Source organism: Guyanagaster necrorhizus, assembly GCF_019112545.1.
Source record: "Guyanagaster necrorhizus MCA 3950 unplaced genomic scaffold BT62scaffold_44, whole genome shotgun sequence".
Classification (NCBI taxonomy): domain Eukaryota; kingdom Fungi; phylum Basidiomycota; class Agaricomycetes; order Agaricales; family Physalacriaceae; genus Guyanagaster; species Guyanagaster necrorhizus.
The window spans coordinates 154,992-174,246 of NW_025064923.1; the positions used below are offsets into that span (position 1 = coordinate 154,992).

At 48.2% G+C, this 19,255-nt stretch overlaps 8 protein-coding genes across 8 annotated transcripts; 6 read left to right on the forward strand and 2 right to left on the reverse strand.

Annotated features, from left to right (window-relative positions):
- Nucleotides 1–1,566: 1,566 nt before the first annotated feature.
- On the forward strand, nt 1,567–2,469 carry BT62DRAFT_982965 (uncharacterized protein; the record flags this gene model as incomplete). The annotated part of the gene is made up of 3 exons (XM_043189736.1): nt 1,567–1,718; nt 1,780–2,054; nt 2,108–2,469. 3 exons carry the CDS (start codon nt 1,567–1,569, stop codon nt 2,467–2,469), a joined length of 789 nt encoding a protein of 262 aa, XP_043034350.1.
- A 1,065-nt stretch (nt 2,470–3,534) lies between these two features.
- On the reverse strand, nt 3,535–3,928 carry BT62DRAFT_1012251 (uncharacterized protein; the record flags this gene model as incomplete). The annotated part of the gene is made up of 2 exons (XM_043177907.1): nt 3,535–3,675; nt 3,731–3,928. The coding sequence occupies 2 exons, from the start codon at nt 3,926–3,928 to the stop codon at nt 3,535–3,537; spliced, it is 339 nt and encodes a 112-aa protein (XP_043034351.1).
- Nucleotides 3,929–6,912: 2,984 nt separating this feature from the next.
- BT62DRAFT_564343 (uncharacterized protein) lies at nt 6,913–7,999 on the forward strand. The gene is made up of 3 exons (XM_043181414.1): nt 6,913–6,994; nt 7,042–7,273; nt 7,330–7,999. Exons 2-3 carry the CDS (start codon nt 7,095–7,097, stop codon nt 7,943–7,945), a joined length of 795 nt encoding a protein of 264 aa, XP_043034352.1. The 5' UTR covers nt 6,913–6,994; nt 7,042–7,094; the 3' UTR covers nt 7,946–7,999.
- On the reverse strand, nt 7,869–9,604 carry BT62DRAFT_975360 (uncharacterized protein). Its single transcript, XM_043189187.1, has 4 exons — nt 9,476–9,604; nt 9,169–9,425; nt 8,217–9,113; nt 7,869–8,165 (listed from the first exon to the last, which is right to left on the reverse strand). The coding sequence occupies exons 1-4, from the start codon at nt 9,493–9,495 to the stop codon at nt 8,053–8,055; spliced, it is 1,287 nt and encodes a 428-aa protein (XP_043034353.1). The 5' UTR covers nt 9,496–9,604; the 3' UTR covers nt 7,869–8,052.
- A 76-nt stretch (nt 9,605–9,680) lies between these two features.
- Nucleotides 9,681–11,791, forward strand: BT62DRAFT_989116 (NicO-domain-containing protein). Its single transcript, XM_043190137.1, has 12 exons — nt 9,681–9,950; nt 10,003–10,021; nt 10,072–10,093; nt 10,191–10,293; nt 10,343–10,415; nt 10,467–10,552; nt 10,602–10,733; nt 10,787–10,817; nt 10,876–10,979; nt 11,033–11,388; nt 11,442–11,556; nt 11,611–11,791. The coding sequence occupies exons 1-12, from the start codon at nt 9,780–9,782 to the stop codon at nt 11,731–11,733; spliced, it is 1,335 nt and encodes a 444-aa protein (XP_043034354.1). The 5' UTR covers nt 9,681–9,779; the 3' UTR covers nt 11,734–11,791.
- An 82-nt stretch (nt 11,792–11,873) lies between these two features.
- On the forward strand, nt 11,874–14,435 carry BT62DRAFT_564608 (uncharacterized protein). The gene is made up of 5 exons (XM_043181415.1): nt 11,874–12,586; nt 12,648–13,855; nt 13,909–14,044; nt 14,098–14,247; nt 14,303–14,435. Coding segments are annotated over exons 1-5 (2,118 nt in total). The 5' UTR covers nt 11,874–11,964; the 3' UTR covers nt 14,305–14,435.
- Nucleotides 14,436–16,555: 2,120 nt separating this feature from the next.
- On the forward strand, nt 16,556–17,745 carry BT62DRAFT_909570 (SRF-TF-domain-containing protein; the record flags this gene model as incomplete). The annotated part of the gene is made up of 3 exons (XM_043183749.1): nt 16,556–16,787; nt 16,842–16,855; nt 16,918–17,745. 3 exons carry the CDS (start codon nt 16,556–16,558, stop codon nt 17,743–17,745), a joined length of 1,074 nt encoding a protein of 357 aa, XP_043034356.1.
- Nucleotides 17,746–18,101: 356 nt separating this feature from the next.
- Nucleotides 18,102–19,224, forward strand: BT62DRAFT_956504 (Di-trans-poly-cis-decaprenylcistransferase). Its single transcript, XM_043188377.1, has 4 exons — nt 18,102–18,393; nt 18,442–18,701; nt 18,763–18,985; nt 19,040–19,224. Exons 1-4 carry the CDS (start codon nt 18,139–18,141, stop codon nt 19,148–19,150), a joined length of 849 nt encoding a protein of 282 aa, XP_043034357.1. The 5' UTR covers nt 18,102–18,138; the 3' UTR covers nt 19,151–19,224.
- The last annotated feature ends 31 nt before the right edge of the window (nt 19,225–19,255 follow it).

The window sequence follows — 19,255 nt, forward strand, 5'->3', positions numbered from 1 at the left end:
ATGGGCAGAGTCCGTGCAGGAAGGCACTATGAAAAGCACATGGCCGATGTGGGATTTTGTATACAAGTAAGAGCAGATCCAAGAATACGGCTATCTTCGTTCTGTACGGGTATCAAGTTTTTCCCCATCATGACCACAGGTGCATCACCTTGGCTTTCCGAATCCAGAAATTATAAGGGAGGATTGACGCAGGATCACGCAGGATCACGCTCGACACCGATAACAAAGACAAAGATATCGATGGTATAGAAGACGGTGCCCGGATCAAGAAGGGGACAATGGAGGAAACGGTCGCTAGCCAGATGTAGCCAGATACGTACACCGGGGATACCCTTGGGGCTAGTTTGAGATTATCTAGACTTAACCAGAGCAGAGTGTCTGGTGAAATGGGTGTCGGCGTTGGAATTGGATATGGTGGCAGGAAGAATGGCGAGTACAAACGGATGGATCAAACAGGCAACGTTGTCTGTCACTTACGAACGGTATTGCCATTTACTTATCGCCCACTCAGATCTCCCAATATTGTCAGGGCTTCGCGACGCTGACTAGGGTGATAGCCGGAATCTTTTCTCTGTGGTCATCAGCTTCTTTGATTGTGTTACTTCTGCGTTTCTCGCGGTGAAGCCTCTCGAAGTCCCCAAGGACGCAGAGTTATTCCTAATTCAACTTGTTCAAATCTCTTCACAATTTAGAGTTCTACAACGCGAGTCACTCGTTCCGACATGATCGAAGAAGTCAAAGGACGTTGTTCTGTCTTCTGAAACCTGAATATTGACTCTTACACCCAAGCAGCCGGATTGCAACGTTTGACTCCGCTCGAGGATTGGTGGGAATGAATTGATTATCCTCCACACCGGGTATTGTGATCGACTGACCGCTTCATTTTCACCCAGGTGATGGTACTCGTCATGATTCCGTCTTATTCGTCGTTTCCATTAGGTGGTAATGCTAGCGTCGTGTCCTTGGGATGTCGCATGCCTTGATACATGTACATATCACGGGGACTTGCAATGCCGCCGTGACCGTACTGACTTGTAGGGTTCTGTTTGCATGCAAGTCTTAATTCCGTGGACCAAAGACCATTCTATGAACGCAATGTGCGCTCAATCAGCGTTATTATAATCGCGGCAGTGCGTCACCTTGGCATCTGAGCAATGTTCGTGGTTATATAACATATCTGAAAACTTGGACCTCCGAAGTTCTACTGTATGGTCGTATACCCCTCCCCACGTTTCTCTCATTGGTCGCATTTCAAGCCCCATCAGTATAAATGAATAACTGTACTACTTAGTACTTACTGACCCTACTTCTGTAGCAAACGATCTCCAACCCTTTGGCGCATCACTATGTTCATGAGGAACACGGAGTTATACAGCTTTATCCAGTATCGGCAAAATGCAATAGCCACATTGAACTACTTAGACATTCTTCGGAGCCATTTTCGTCCAGCACAAAGCAGAATCCGATTTTGGTCTGCCAATGGTACGGCCCGGCGGAACCGGCATTGACATCGCGATATCCATCTTGACCAAATCGCGACTTGTCATTTCGACTCATTTGCCACCCATGATTCAGGACATTCCTTGCGACGTGTTCGAATTTCTTTCAAATTATCCCTCGAATTCTAACAACCCTTCACAATCAGACAATCTCCTATTCTACCAGAACAAACTGAAGTGCAGACCTGACAGACTGACCATCGATGAGCTGCATGAAAGGTACCGTCGTCACGCGCATGTTTTTGCTTATCGCAAACTGACAATGTATTGGCTTATCCAGGTGGGAGGGAGCTTATGATACCCTCGAATACAAACACGGCTTTGTCCAATGGCTGTTCCCTATCCAGGAATACGGCATGAATTCCCAGTCCCAGCCATTACAACGACACGAACTTGAAACAATGAGATCTTCTCCTGAGATCAGACAGCGCGTCATAAGATCGTACAAACTTATGCTTGACTTCTACGGAATGAGGTTGTTGGACGACAAGTCAGGACTGCTGGGTCGTGTGTTGCCGCCAAGGACGTTTGAAAGGCGGTACAGAAATCTCGTTCGTGAGCATGTCTCCCCTAGTACTAGTTTTATCAAGATTCCCAACTTGTTGTAGAGTCATCGCATAACAACCTTCGGATATCCCGGATAATGAAATGCCTCTCTGAGATGGGTTTAGAGCACTTGAATGCGGGATTCGTACTGCACGTCCTCAACGAGCAGAGCGAACACAAGGAATTGTTAACAGGAATGCTGAAGGGGAGCATGGATCGTTGGTGGGCAAATTGCAACAGAAATGAGGAGGAGAGGAAGTGGGTCGCCGAGATCATTCGCAGAGTCAGGAGCTCGAGAGGCCAATGGGTGTTTACAAGAGAGATGTACGAAAGGGCTTTAAAGAGGAGAAATGAGCGGGGTTCTTTGGGCCTCGACGACGAGGACGAGGACGTAAATGCGAATGTGAAGTTGATGGGCGCATAGAAATGCTGACTTTTTCACTAGAAAATCCCTTTTAAAACAGACATGTTTTGCGTGTAAGGTCATTTATTTTGGCATATAATAACCCGACTACAAGTTCTGCATTCGTGGTTCAGGTTCACGGTGTACTTTTGAGTCTTTTCAAAAATACTCGGTACGCTACTAAGAATCGGCAGCTTGTCGTCTTTAATAAGAGTGCCAGAGAAACAGCAAGTATGAGCACGCCATAAGTTCAGTCTCTTGAGTTTTCGTGTGAGGACAGTACCGGCGACGAAATACCAACTCACTCTATCGCCAAGAGATGCCTGTTCACCGTGGTTAAGATCAGATACTAAAGTAAGAGTACTTATACTCGTCTCCATCCTTAGCGTCTTTTTCGTCTTTTCCTGTGACGTACAACCAGTGGTTGTTATGGACTCGAATATCTACTTGGGTTTGTGTACCTCCGTCCGGCCAGTACAGTCGTACTAGCATCAGTTCAACGAGATCACTCGCGTTACACTCGTCGCGAAGCTTCATTTGCTTACGTCGTGCTGAAGTCAAGGCGGTGAAGCAGGAAGCGAGAAGTTGTTGGACACGGCTGTCAGATGGTAGCCAAACGCGCCAATGTAACGCCTCTGGCACTGGCAGCCAACTTGATCCCAACTGACGTGGTCATTGTTCCCTTCAGGTTTTGGGGCGGCCACTCAACGCGGCACGCTCAACGTTCGTCAAGCAATGTCAAACGGGCATTCCTTCAATTCTATTCGCGGCGCGATTAATTTTGTCCAACGAACAGCGTGATTATAGCCCAATTGTCAATGGCAACGGAGAAACACTGGATCAACGGAACCGTTATGGAACAGCATCAAGTACACGGACGGATGACCCGAGTGTATCGGGAAGAAACGAACACGAGCCGTTGTAGATGTGAACTCGGAATGAAACTAGGAAGGTGGTATTCATTGGACCTGTCCATTACAGTTGGTCGTGTGCAATTATATGGTCTGCAATTAGAACGTCAGTATGGTTAATCAGTGAATAAGACGCGTGATGCACCTGACATTATGAGAATGAGCGTTCGAAAACTTAGGCTAACTTCTCCAATTTATTCCACAAAACTTCTCTTCGTTTCTCGGCGTACACGTCGCTTACGGACTGTAGCAACTCTTCGACGGTCTCAAAGACCTTCAGGTTCAAAGAACTCGCTTTCTTAGAACCGTTCTCAATCTGGCAGGTATATGAATACAAGAATGACAACGGCGGCAATCTGAATGTGACTCACGAAATACCCTCTCCCGGTGAGCACCAACTGCAGCTTTTCACCATCCAACAACGTCACAGAAGCTTTGGCGACCAGCGGCGTGGAAGAACCAAGTATGGAGAAACATCGAATGCCGAAATGTTGCTCCGAGAGGGCGAGTTGGAGTTCATTGGCGAGGAAGGCGGAAGGCATTGAAGACGTTCCCGTTGGCGAGGACATGATCATTGAAAAATTGGTTTTCCCTTAGCAAAGAAGGCCAGTCAAAGATAGCTACTAGCATTGGCGGGGCATGTGTCCTTTATGTAAATATAGGGGACGGTAGAGTACAATGGTGGTTTGTTTGACACTACTAGATCATCGAGCCGATCACTTAACGTCAATGATGTCCGGGGTAAGCTCAGCTGGCGGTAGTGAACCTTATACCTGTCAACAATAACCCTTCTCTCCGGCACCTTGCTCTTTCCGCATAATGAATATTTCTCTAACTGGCACAGCCCTGCCACCTAACAGAAGGATATTCCACGAAAACCAATTCATAGTTACGTCAACTATACATGGCAACAATCTACAGATCTCAATATAGATTGCCGTCTCAATGCAAGAGAAAAGAAAGTTTAGAGTGAGGCAACTGCGCTGCCTCAGAAGCACGAATCCTCTGTGATTCTGCGAAATACATAGAAAACATCAGCTGATGCTAATGACGAGCAGAGAAGACATACCAAGTACGACAAGATGCGCTGTGTATACACGTGAAACGAGCACGACGGATCTTAAATAAGGTATTCGGAGGCAAAGGACTGGAAGCCTCTCGGTATGTATGTGCGAGAGGCCCGGGCCATTGTAATACCACTATGAAGAAGTCGAACTTCTATTTCGGTGAAGGCATTTGCCTTGTCAAGGTATATTTGTTGAGCTGAGAGTAACGATAGCGCCAAGTGAATACCGTAACCAATCTTTAATGAAAGGTCCAGTCAAACATAATACCCAGACCCGTGGCTCTATCTGGTGAGCCCTACTATCTGTCACCAGACACCACACTATCTGAAGCCAAGTCCGCGATACCAATTTTGATTGAAGCATTTGATACACCGTGACCGGTCTAGACAGAGATTTCATGTGCACCGTCGCCGCTGAGAGCAGTTGAGCATGGAAGTCAACCTTATCGATGGTGTCACCCTCAGGGTAGACATCGAATGACGGAAATGTCCAGAGGAGTAAACTAGAATGGATAGAATGCGTGGCAAAAGAGGCAGTGGCCCGGAGAGTGGAGATGCCGCCAGGAGTTGATAGTTAGTGATGATGGTTAGAAGAGAAGGAACGTAGACCGGCAAGCATCATCCCCCAATCCGGCCCGGATTTCTGAATCCCCGTTCAAGTTCTGCCATATACTGCCGTGTTATCACTACCCTGCTTCTTCTTGCTTCTCGATATCTGACTTGCACTCGGGACCAAGAATGTTGCTTGGACATTAGCATAGTATCGACGGGAGGATCATCTGCAGCCTCGCTTAGTATCACCGTATCGTTCTGGCTTTCAATCCCCTTCCAGTAGTGCCTTGCTGTCAGCCCAATTCTGCTCACGGACCGTACAAGAACGTGATGCAGCTGTCAGTCCGACTTCAGTGGCTTCATGCCCAACGATATCTCATGGCAGTACAGTCCTTGAGATTGTTGGGAGCGCCAAGTCTTTACGAGGAGAGCTTCCTTGCCGTCTGAAAGCGTCTCGACGACAGGACACTCATCGCTAACAACGCGATCTGGTAAAGGCATATTGGTATCCGATCGATGTGATTCGCCTGCTCGTACAAGGGCGCACTACAGGTCGCTACGGACTCATCATACCAAGCTTTGATTCTATTCTCCTCAACCGAGTCTGGACGCTCATCAACATATTGTCCTTTTCTGCTTGTAGGTGTTGTCATTGAGACGTATTGCCTGGATGAGTTTCCATCAGTCGTCAGCCGGGCGGTATCGAAGCTGGCGGGCTTGGCTGACCTGACCTAACACCTTAAAACGTCTCGAATCATCGTCCTTTGGGTATGAATACAACCTCCGACTATTCCACGTACCTGTAGAACCTGGTATTCGACCTCATAAAGTCATACTGGCATTCTGACTGCGGGACGGTTCAGACACAATTTTCCTTCTTGTACTGATATTTTTGCTACTATTATGATATTCACAGGTTGACTTGTGTTGTGATCACATTGTACGCCATCACCGCGAAATCGGCGCCAGCAACGACTTGGGAAGATGAGAAGTTAGGTCACAAAATGCGGCTTTTGCATGCCATCAAGTGATGCCTTACAGCTAGATGTTCCCTTTTAGTTCCTCAAAACACAAGAACCATTGTAGGGAAGTATGCGTTTCCCAATTAAGTGAAGCTGTAGTATCCCATGAATATACCAGTCCTCCAGAACGGGGTCGTCCTCGCCCGTGAGTAATCAATACTTATATGATGCTGCAAGTGACGGGGAGTACTGACGGACCTTGTTAGAGCAGACAGTGTCAAAAAACTACGACCAGAGGAATTGACATTAACACTGACATTGTCAAGCGCATCGTATTTGGCTCTAGTCAACCAACTATCTGTGGTGTGACTGCTGCGCCAACTCAACAAAATTGCAAAAGTTTCAGCATCGATAAAGTCTCAAGCAGCGACGAAACAAGCACATCCAAAGACCGTATATTCAGTAAGAGAGGGGTAAATCGTCTTACGTTGATCCAGTATTCAAGATCCAGTTTTGAGCAGATTTATTAGTTTTTTGGCTCTTCTGGGACTCAGAAGACGCGGAGGAATAGCGATTCTACCAGTTACATACCTCTAGATCCTAAACTTGCTAGAGAAGCAACGGCAAGTGCTAAGAAACAACTTCTCGGCCTGCAGAAACAAACATCGACCCGTGGTAAGCATGTAGATGGGTATTTGTAAACTCGGGCTTCACCTTAGTCTTCAGACAATGCAGTTGACTTCGCGTTTATTAATAAAGTCATGCAAGAGAACAAACACTGTCAGGCCTTAATTTTTTTCTCCAAGGCTATTCAACCTTCATTGAATCCATACAGAAAGAAGGCCAAGGCGCTCATGACGATATGGTTGGAAGATTCTATCGCTCTCGCGAACGGACAATCAGTCAAAAGCAGTACAACAACTGGTAGCTCTAGTGATTCCAATACTCAGGGAAGTGGTTTGACGAGCAGATTAATTGCCAGTGGCACTGACGGTATGGAGAATATCGGTGAAGGCAATAACTTTTGGAAGGTCGAACCCAGCGTTTATAAATCGGTGAGGACAACTATTCCTGCACGGACATTCTCATGACATAAATTTAGAGAAAAGCCCTAGCTATAAAGGCGCTGACTGGTACCCATCTACAACTTATTCTATGACCCAGTCTGCCGATGAAGATATAGGCGTAGCAGAATGCCTCTCCAACTCGCAAGTCCAGGAACCGGAGAAAGTGTTCGCTCAGGAGTTCGCGACTGCCGTATGGAAAGTCATGGAAGAAGCATATCAGCAGGCTCGGTCGTGTTCAAAGAAGGACAAGGGCACAATTGAGGCTCGGTGGGTATGTACATCTATAATGTATTGCGACGGTTCTGTTCATCGACTTTTCTCAGGCTCAAGTCAAAGACCTCCATTGACGAGACGCTTGTACAACAGGGCAAAGATCATTACTTTGAAGCTATGGTTGTCGCTGCAGGTTCAGATAATTCTGAATCTGCTAATGAGGAACCACTCGGTAGCGAAGATGATGCCACTGGTTCGGACGATGTTCAACTAGGTTCTGATGACCCAGAAACCACGTCCGACACTCTCGATGAACCTACTACCGACCCTACCACGAGCACATCTGATGATGCCTTCAATCCTGATGAAGATGATACCGGCTTGATACCCGAGAAGTCAACTCAGAGTCGGAGTGATACTCTTGGGAGCGGATTTACGAGAAGGAAGAGCCGGCTGAAAAGCTCTGACTCCACCGCAAGTGATACCAGTGACGATGAATACGGTACTGTGAGAACACTCCAATGCCCTGAGTCAGATGAGACCGGTGATAGGGAATGTGGTTCTGGTGGCATGGGTAAGGGCAACCAGGACTCAGGTGAAGAAGAGTACCTAAGTGAGGGCCGGGACGACGATGAATCAGGCGATGTGGAAGAAAGCATTCAATACGATAGCGAGCGGGTGTATGACGATGAGGAACTAATCGAAGAGCCAACTGAAGAGTATTAGTGTACGTGGGTTTCATTAATTTGTACTACCCAACCATCTAGTTCCTATTATATTATTAGAGTATATGTGATATTCAAGATCCTCAGATGTACATGTGTATTATTACCTCAGTCAGAAAGGTTCATAAATCGCAAAAAGATAGGCATGAGTAGTCTTGCTGGGCTCAGGAATGGAGGTAAAATCAAACCCCCAGCTAGTCCACGCTTGTGCCATGAATTGACTGAAAGAACAAATATTAGCATCGTATCGCAGAAGTATTCAGAAAACGAACTCATTGGTTGTGCGAGGACAAAAATAACGAAGTACACCCACAGCCGTCCATACCATCCACCAACTCTCCGGCCTGTAATTTTTCGCCAGAGGCGTTCAATGACCAAAATCGGTGCTTGCAGAGCAAAGAAAATTACAGGAGCTGGGTCGAGTCCTCTGCCCATTGCATACATCGATAACTCGTGGTACAGTCCAGAGGCAATGAAGATTCCCGTTACCATACCAAAATCACCCGCAATCCATTTTCCTGGATAGCCTCCATACACCATGAATGTTCGACGAAGCATCTGGTGCCACCTCTTGGACCATAATTCATGCATGGACTCTGAAAGCCAGGGGGAATCTAGGATGGGCGGCCAAGACGAGGGAGAATCACCAAAAATTCCGACAGCGACAAGCGTCACCACATGGTAGATAGCTTCAAACCCGGCTAGGAGGCAATGACCGGACAGAATATGAATAAACGTTGACACTGCATATCGTGAGATGGGTGGAAGCTGATAGTAGAACATGGAGCCCCCAAAGACTGACCCGACGCCCGGAAAAAGCTTCAGGACAAACTCCAGGGTGTCCATGATAAAAAAGTTCTTTACCATGGCAAATATAGTGGCGCTGACGAAAGGACCGCGGTCTAATGGACGTGTTTCTTTAGGTACGAAAGTTTCTTGGCCAAACTTCCAACTGACACCACGCATGGAAGTAGTGAGTTGAACGACATCCGTTAACCACGGGGCAATCGAGCGACCGCCTACGGGTGGACTGATGTGTCCGTTACTAGACCCATTTGCGATGACTTTGCCCTTGTATTGGCCGGGACGTACTTCATCCACTCTGAGCATGCCTTTCTTCTGAAATGCATATTCCAGGGCTTTCCCAATGATGACAAAGGAACTCAGGCCTGTTACAGGATAGTTAGCCGAGCGTCTAATGCTAGTATTAACATCAGAACGCACATGAGCCCCAGTTGCACGTATTCATCATTGGTATTGTCCAGTAATACCGGAATGAGGTTCCAAGAGATGCAGTAATGACAGTCGGTAGCAGCAGCAGTCTTATGATATAGGTGTTTTCCTGTCGCGCGAGAAATGCCATAAACAGGAAGGGCACATAAGACATGAGAATGGAAGGTATCGCATCGAAAGATATTGGTATTCGATTTTGTGGCTCTGGTATTATCGTTCGAAATGCCTGGTATGCGCCAGCACCCAGCCTGACGGAGAATTGAGCAGTCCATAAACCCATCAATAACAGAACACGTACTCTTGAAAGAAATCGACCATGCTAATCGTGCATGCGTTCAAGATTAGATGATTGTGAATATCCTACACGCAAGCTCTTGACGTGGCGGGCGGAAATGAGTACATGGAAGTACACGGGTAAGGACTTAATTCACCCCGCGCTCGCATCAGTCAGAACAATATCGTCAGCAGAAATATATTGACGATCATCTGACCTGCGGGGGCTTATCTTTTCTTAGTCCTAGTCCGATAACGGCCGCGGGGAGATCGATGCTCATACTTACACTGTATCCGCCTTTCTTGCCCTTCAAGCTCCTCATACAAAGATGAGATCGTGCGTACCCTGGCGCCTTCCCGGGCTCACCCTCTTTGGTCGTTCTGTACTGCTTGTTGCTTCCGAGCTCATAGCCAATGCGATATGCTGGATCATCGCAGGCATTCTCTTTGGTCGTAGCCGAGAAACACAGCCAATATTAAGCTTGGCTTTACTCGCTTGGGTTCGCCGCCATATTTCATGCAACCCATTCCCCTTCTGACAATGGTCATTAGACGTTGGGCCTCCGACACGGTATTTTGGTTTTTTCAGCTTCTCCTATGTCAGTCTCATGCAAAATATAGCCCTGGATGCTGATCACATAAGGTCCTACTGTCGTAATATCCGTAAGCAAGGTTCAAGCATGGTAGTTACAGAAGCTCAATTTCCGCTAGTGTCTCACCAGGTCTGACCCTCAATGAAGTGCTATCGACAATGCAACGAGAGGTCTGATAAGTATGGGCCAACTGCCTGTTACATGCGGTTTATTCTTCTCTCTCGGGCACAGTACAATCGTAGTGGTTGTGGTGAGTGGAGTCTGTTCTTCTCGGCCTTCTTCATATCATCTTCTCCTAGAACGTTGCCATCGCCATATCTACCGACATTTACGAGAAAATAGATGGCGTCGGGACAGTAGGAGGCATTCTGGGTAAGCTTCGAATGCGCAGGTTGATTTGGAATATCTCTGAGTCCAAAGCAGGAGCAGCTGTCAGCGGTTCCTTTTTGTTTATTGTCGGAGTCGCGAATTCAATTTTTTTGTGGAAAGCGATACGGCAGCGTCGAAAGGTGTGGCCCTTATCTTGTTCAAGAGATAAATCATTCACATATTAAACAGATGAGGGAGCATCAACAAGCCAATGGCGCCCAACGGGACACAGAAGATCCGTTTGAAGATCCCAAACATGGCCATATGCTTATGATGAGAATATTGGGACCCATTATAACATTCGTCAACAAGCCCTGGAAGGTGGGACAGCGATGGATTGGTCTAATCTGTGAAAAATAATGTCTTTCCGTTAGATGTACCCCGTTGGCATTCTTTTTGGATTTGGCGAGGCCGCTATATTCAAAGCCTTTTCCCGATTTTTCTGACCGTATCATACATCTAGGATTCGATACCGCTTCTTCAATTGCCCTTCTAGCTGTTTCAGCTTTGGCAAAAAAGGGATCCGATGGAAGTACTATTCCTCCCGCAGAGGTTGTTATATTGCCGGTCAGATCCATTCATTGGTCCCGTTTTTTAAACAACGCTGATATTATCAATAGCTGCTCTTCACTGCCGGTATGACGATGATAGACTCCCTTGACTCAATTATAATGCTCTACTCGTACTCTGGTTTTCCTGAGTCTTCCTTCGTCCTCTTCGAGAAGCAAAGATATTCATCACCCCTTGAAGAATCACTTCCTGGGTCCCCTGCAGTACAGGCGTCAAGAGCGTCTTCTCCCAAACTGTCTGGAAATATTGACTCTTCTGAGGTCGAGCCACAAAATGTGTCTCCAGCTGTCGAGACGGGTAGTGGGTCAGTGCTTTCTCAAAGGGCAAGAAACATGAGAGTCAAGATAAACATGATGTCTGGGTTGAGCATCATTCTAACTCTAATGAGTATTCTCGTCGCATTCAGGTGCGGTTTTATTTCATATCTCTGCATTGTATGGCTTAACAAAAGTATCATAGCATTTCGCTTATCACTATCATGGGTCTCATTGGAGAAAACTGTAATTCGTGCCAGGAAGCGGCTGACGCGGCTGACGGAGGCCTTGCTGGGAAATGGTGGAGAGGGTGGGCTAAAGTAAGACATATTCAACCTGTGGAATATCATGCTGATCATTTTTTCTCTTTCAAGGCGAATGATAATTCGGGATATATCGGTGCTGCGATTGTTGGGGTCTTCGTAACTATTGTCGCAGGTTGGTACGGCGGGCGCTGGGCTATCAGGAAGAACAGAGAAAGATCAAGAATTCTTTAGACTAGTCCACCGTATTTTTCGTACCTGGGAGAGAGAAAATGGCATAAAGATATGATGGTATGTTATGTTGGGTCCGTGCGCGACCACGTGGGAACTGTCATAATAAGCAGAGCGAGAACGACGGCTTCGTTTTCTTCCCACCCCCACATCGACGATACCTCCTTTTTCTTTTCCTCTTGCACCTTTGCAAGTCAGCCGTACAGACGCGTTATTTGCGATTCTTGCTTTATAATGTCTGGTACTGTAACTGGGCCTGAAAATCAGGAGAATACCAGCGCTACAGGCTCTCCGTCGGATTCAGCGTCATCTCTACGTGCTGCTGCTCTGTTGACTCTCAAATCCAAGCGTCGCAAAGCCGCTGGCGAACAGTCTGCTACCGCAGCTTTGCCTGCTCGACCTCCTCCCATTACCGATTCCTTCCAGCTCGATTATGGCCAAGAAGATGTAGTGTCGTCCGCAGCTTCAGCCCCAACTCCTGGCTCATCGAAACCTCATCCGGTAGATATGGAAGATGGCCAAATTCGCGAAGAAGGCGAAATAAGTGACTCAGAAGAACAGCTGGCTACAGCAGCGCCTCTAACTAAGCCGTCACCACTGCCTTTGAAGGCAGCTCAATCCCAGCCCCCACAGCTGGAACCTGCCCATGAAATCAAACCATCTTTGGCCTCCCCTTCAAGAATGGCCATTGCTAAACAGGAATCACCGCCCATCTTGTTGGAAAGCATCACTGACATTTCGTCCAGCCCTCTTGAGATCGGGGACTCCCCCAACATGGCGGTCGACGTTGACGAATCGTATAGCAACAATGTATATCTTGCTGTCGGTCCAGATCATGTTAGGCCTGGTTTGCAGAGTACGCCCCTCCCCTTGTTTTTCTTCCTATATTCCAGTGTGGCGTATTGATGTACTTTCAGTGAATCAAATTCAATACGATACCGCGAAGGACGTCATACTGGATCTTCTTGGCTGGGGCATCCCCCCAACATACCTTGTTGACTGTGGGCTCAGCCGGGAAATAGTATACTATGTTTTCAATGAGTTCAATCTTCGGCTCCCCGACAACTTTGACACTGCTGGTCTGATACCTTATCTCCCACCACCATTCTACCACTCAGATGCTGCTCAAGAAGCGTCTTCTTCAATGCCTCCTCCTCCCGTTCCATCGGTCTTGCATTATCACAATTTACCGCCTAGGCCGTTGAAGTTGTCCGATGTACAGAGTCCCAGCCCAAGCTCAGCGTTACCTTCTTCCCTTGCCACTAGCTCTCCATCTGTGTCGGAGCCATCACCCTTGACAAGCTTACATGATATGGAACGACAACGGCGGCAAGAATTGCTTGCAAGGAAAGCTGTCCAAGCTTCTCGGAAGGCGAAACTGCCACCTCCGCCATCTCCCAATTCATCTATTGCTTCTTCAAGATATGTGTCCCCAGAACATCCACCCCAGGACATGGATATGGCTACGGAGACGGTGGATGACTTTTTGAAGACACTTGAACCCACGGCGGAGGGAGAGGCAATGGATGTCGACGAGATCCCAGGTCTTGGGCGATCACATCCGGTATCCCAGTCTCCTTCGATCTCTCATCAACAATCGTTCATGGTTGGTCGAGTGGTGCTTCCTTTATCTTCGCTTCCTTCGATGAACGCCGAGCAATCGTCGTCTTCCAATAGCAGCACACCTACTCCGACACCTCTTCAGAAAAGTGCGTCTATGATCAGTCTCGATGGCCAACCAGTCCGGAGACGACCCGTAGCTGCGGATTTTGTTGACATGGACGGCAGTTCTCGGAACGGGAATGGCTTAGCCAACGGCCGTTCTCACCCACCGCACAATCTCAGGCGGAAAATGGGAACTGGATTCGCTAATGTCAGCAAGATGCGCAGACTGGTCATCGACTTGAGCGACAGCGAGGGTGAAGGGGATGAGGATTATGTTATGCACGAAGCCGGCGAATATTCCAGCTCGACTTCCTCTTATCCGACTACGATTTTCGGCACGAAGGCGAGCCGAGGCCCGCGTACTCAGTCACCCGCAACATTGATGGAGAAAGAGATGGAGATTGCAAGAATGAGACAGTTGATCGCCGACAAAGAGCAGAATCGAGTAAAGAAACTGATGGTGCGTCTGCGTACCTTCTATCTGACCTTGGGCTCATCGATGAAACGTCGCAGCGAACGAGTTCTATGCAAGAACCCGCAAACGGTGTCTCGGAGAAACCAGTTCCTGTTAAACAAGAAGAGGTAGATCCCAATCTTGACATCCCCATAAATGGTTCCGCTGGGGAGCGAATACCCACCACCAATCTCCGTACGTTTACAGCATGTATAGCCATGGATCGGAAACCTAATGATTCTGCAAAGCTCGGATTCAAGTCGCTGCGGCCACCGCGGCCATCGCCTCCACATCTGCGATGCCTCTACATGGTTCTCTACTCTCCTGGTTATTCGCTCCTCGGACTATGGCTGACTGTGCATCGTTTCTGTTTGCTTTCCCCTTCTCCCTGTACCCTTGTAGGTGTTAATTCGACTCCCAATGGACACGCAAATGCTGAACCTGCTGATGAAGGAGGCGAGTATTTAAATTTGTTTTTCTTCCCTCATCTCTCCTACTAACCATTTCTTACTGTCTCTTTTTCTGTTCAATCTCTTTTTTGTAATCGTGTCCGCATTGGGTCTTCGCAGTTGTACAAGAACAACCGGCAAGGATCTTTTCTCTTCCTGTTTTCAGAGCAACCTCCGTGTTTTCCTAACTTATCTTCTCTGTTTCTTTTTCCCGGCATCATTATTTGAATTATTACCTCTGGCTTCTTTGTCCTCTCTGGTTAACTCCAGCAGGTATCGATAATGAATGGTGTAGATCTTACGCATGGCGGCGACCGAGTCGACATTCTGACCGAAGCAGTCGACGTCGACGTCGCAACGTCTTCGTCGACACAGGTGCGTCATATGAGTTCGTTTTCTTTTCATTTTCATTTGTGTATGGGGTCTCAACAAGACTCTATGCACATCACAAGGTGTCAATACTGATACGTTGCTCTTTGTTTCTTGTGATTTAGGTGGCACTTTCAATGAACATCCAAAGACAAGAAGAAAATCTGGACCTGCTGGAGCAGCATCGAGGCGAAGCTGATCAATTCACGGCATACGCATCTTTGTTCAGCTCGTATCCTCTCTTACGATCGTGGCTCACGGTGAACGGCTCGGCAGTGAGGACTTCTGAGCAAGTTCCTTCCCCGAAGGCACGGTCTACAACCAGGGCGCTAAGTTCGATAACGTCTACTTCTTTTTCTTCTATGACTTCATTCTCTTCTTTTTCCACCATGCCACGTTCACCCAGTTCTTCAGCTTCCTCCGTCCGTTCAGATATGCACTTCCATGGCCTTCTGCCTGCTCCAGACCTGAGACTACTGAAAACAGCCACAGCTAGCAAACAGCTAGATCCATCCAAACGGATCTGCGAATATGAGATTCCGGGTGGGGGGATATGTCGGGATGTGGGATGCGAAGATGTACATCCAAGTCGTTTGAATAACCAACAATCTTTGACGGGAGATGGTGCGGAGCCAAGTGGTGAGTGGTTCGTGTTTTGCACTCTTGTTGGCTCACGGGACGGGATCGTAGATGAAGATACTGCCGCGTATATGTGCGCGGTGGTAGTCTTACCATTAGGTGTTGACGCTAGCAAGATTGTTGGCATCCTTGAGAAACTTCGGCTTGAGCATCCTGCTATGGTGTTCGACGAACGTGTTTCGCGGACGTTGGAGATCTTATCGACGCAACCGCCGTAACTTGGATGAATGACTTATTGTCTAGGCCAGCGGCACGATGCCCACGGATGTGCGGATCTTTTCGACAGAATCCCACACGGCGAGCTGCACAGCACTCTGCGATGCTGCCCGCCCTCCAAGGAAGAAAAAAAAAACCACTTGGAAAAACATGATGATGTAAAGAGCGCAATGCGCCAAATCATTGAAGGAGCTGTCCTCCGGCTATTACTATCTGGGAAATTGTGATTGCGTTTGTGATGTATATGTGTTGATAGTGTTTCTTTCCGTTCAATGCAATGTTGTGTGATTGGCAACTGCGGGAGCATTTCGATGGGTGAGGTGAGAACGGTGTTCCCGAGAAGGAAAAGAAATTGACATTTATGGGAGAAACGGATCTGATTCCGTAAGGCTGCGCAGTCGGGGATGACTGGAACGAAATGATGATGTTTACGGAGCCGGCTAGCCGACATAGCATTGTTCGCCATAACGGGCGATGGAGGCTGTAGAACGCAGATAGAGAGCAACGCGTGATGCTGATTGCGGGTTGCCAGGTCCGTTTCACCTGCATTTTCTTTTGTTTTACCCTGGAATTGAACGGCATTGAGCTGGAGATTTATGCGGAAACAGTTACGACAATAAGCGTTTCAGTTTGTTGATTTATTATTATCAGCATTTATGCCGTCAAGCATGAGTCAGCAGTTCCTGATTTGGATCCTGTTGAGAGCCGAGATAATGAGGCGTGGGAATTTGGTTATGTTTGGCGAGATCCGGTTGAAAAGGGAAGGGCTGGGGGAACCAGTGAGAGCCAGTTTCCGTTTTAGCCCACACTTCCTCTTACGGCCACACTCGACTCCTCTCCCTCCCTCTCCAACACAAGGTTTGTCGTCCAGCTTGCTCGTCGTCGTGAACAGCCAACTCACTTATTCAATGTTGCCTTTTGCCACTTATTTGCCCCTCTAAAACACGTCGTGCTTGCCAAAAATCGCCTTTCAGCTACGACGCAGTCGATCCCGGCGCCTGACTCCACTGCTATGCGAAAGCGCCAACGCACTATGGACTTGGCTGCACCCCAGAATGATCCCCAACAAGCGCCTCCCGTAGGCCCGCCCGCTGTGAGTGATGACGCATTCATCAATGACCAGGACGCCGTCGACAGCGCGGGCGACGATGATGACGACGACGACAAGCCCAAGTCTGACAAGAAGGCAGGAAGACGAAAGATCAAGATCGAATTTATCCAGGATAAATCGAGACGTCATATAACCTTCTCTAAAAGGAAAGCTGGTATGTACCCCCACGCACTCACATCTGCGTCTCTTCTTACATTCCCTTTTCCAGGCATAATGAAAAAGGTAATTTTCTTTCCCTTTTTATCGAGCCCCTTGCTCACCTCTATCGACCCCTTCTCTTAAAGGCATACGAGCTCTCTACCCTCACCGGCACCCAGGTTCTGCTCCTCGTCGTCTCAGAGACTGGTCTTGTATACACCTTTACCACCGCCAAGCTCCAGCCTCTCGTGACCCAGCCAGAGGGCAAGAATCTCATCCAGGCATGTCTCAATGCCCCCCATGGAACCTTGCCATCGTCCATGCCAGTCGGGACCCCGCTTGGACGTCAGTCGGGTGGCCCACCCATGGCTATGCCTCCCCCAGCAGCCGGCGCCAGTAATCTTCCAGGTGGCCTGTCCATCAGTGGACAGGCAGGTGCCAAGGAAGACGACGATGGTGGCCATGACGATGACGAAGCTGCTCATGGTGGTCGGGCGAACTCTGGAGATAAGCGCCGTCGTCGTGCCTCGTCCAACGCCGGCGCTACCTCTGCTCCTCCTCGATCTGGTGGCGGCACCTCACCCCACTCTCCCAACAGCACCATCCCCCCTTCTCTTGCCATTCCTCCTGGTTCCTCAGGCCAGCCTCCACCCCAGTCACCCCAGCAGCAGCCACAAATTCCGCTGGGGTCCCCGACGTCTCCGAACCAGTCCCATGCGCAGGTCCCGCCCCAGTCGGCTGGTCAGTATGGGTCAGGACCTTACGGCCACCATCATCCAGGCCAAGGGGACATGTATCCACACATGATGCCTGCATATGGCTATGGCGCTCCTCCGGGTAGCGGTGGCCCGCCTGGCGGGCAACTTGGAGCTCTTGCAAATACCGCCGCCGCGCAGCAGGGCCATTGGCAGCAACAACAACAGCAGCAGCAGCAGCAGCAGGTTGGTCAAAGTGGCCATTATGCTCGTCGGTGATCATTGGTACTCTCAACTTTGCTTTTTCTTTTGACGAAACGCCCGCTTTTTCACGTCACTTATGCAAGCCTTTTTTGTCCCGATGTTCTCTATTCACTAAAATGTGTACTACGACTGTGATTTCTGATTTTTGTTCTCTCTATCTGTCGTAAAGTCTCTCAGTAGTTTCTTGACCATTTCAGTACTTATCGTGGCTTTATTGCCGTACGGAATGGTACCGATTGTATATATATATAAGTCAGTTTGATTCATGAGTTGTAGAACGTAGCCTACCAATGTATCGGTATAGTTTTGCAGAACAAGAGTCTGGAAGTTCTACAAAGATATAGAGGAGCACCATGACGTATAAGTTCAGCTTTTTCCCGACTACGTGTTCTTCAATTCGTCCGTAACATGCCTTCAGAAATTCACTCCTTCCTCCGCCTTCTCTTTCCAATATCCCCTTTTCTCAATGTTGCAGTATACTGTCTTCTCTGGCTGCAAGGCAAACTAAGTGTTCGGGCGCAACGCTTATTGTTGCGCGTCCTGGCTGCCGGACCTATCCCCCAACATGTCGCCTTCGTTATGGACGGCAACAGGAGATATGCCCGTATGAATCACAAACAAATATCCCAGGGCCATGCAGAAGGATACGTCGCGTTGAGGAGGGTACGTTTGCCGCCCGTTGCTGCCTTACATTGCTCATTTACATTACAGATACTGGAGATATGTCTTCGCCTGAACATCAAATGTGTCTCGGTGTATGCGTTTGCCATCGACAATTTTAAGCGCTCAGAAGATGAAGTGCAAGCTCTCATGGCGCTGGTGCAAGAGAAGCTCTCGGAACTCTGTGAACACGGAGACCTGCTCGAGGAATATGGCGTCCGGCTCAATGTCCTCGGGAACAGAGAGCTCCTGCCGGACTCCGTGAAAGAGGCGGTAAGAAAGGCGGAGAACATGACATGTACACATAACCGGTTTGTTGCACTCAATGGCAGTATTTCTCCCGGCTGACGTTTCGTTTCGTTTCGTTTGAAGGTCCATCCTGAATATATGCATGCCGTATTCATCTACGGACGAGATGGCTGCCGCTGTTCAAGCTTGCGTGAAGAAAGCGCTTGCGAAGGACGACCTAGACTTACGAATATCGACCCAGGATGTTCAAGATAACCTCATGACGAGCAAGGCCGGGAGCCCGCCGTTAGACATTATGATTCGAACCAGTGGTGTCAAGCGTCTCAGTGATTTCCTCTTGTGGCAGGTTTGTATACCCCGCTGTTCTCTTTGGATAGGAACTGACAGAATCTCTCGGTAGTGCTGCGAAGATACGCAAATCCAATTTTGTTCTGCATACTGGCCTGATTTCGGACTCTTCGACTTCGTTCCGATTATATTGGACTTCCAGCGCAAAGCTTGGTCTATGTAATGTAGAGTAATATATGGTTTGATCCATCTGGACTCCCTGTCAATTTCGGGACATACTTATACACTGCTTGCAATGTCCTTCTGGTGCGCGCCTGATAAGATGAAG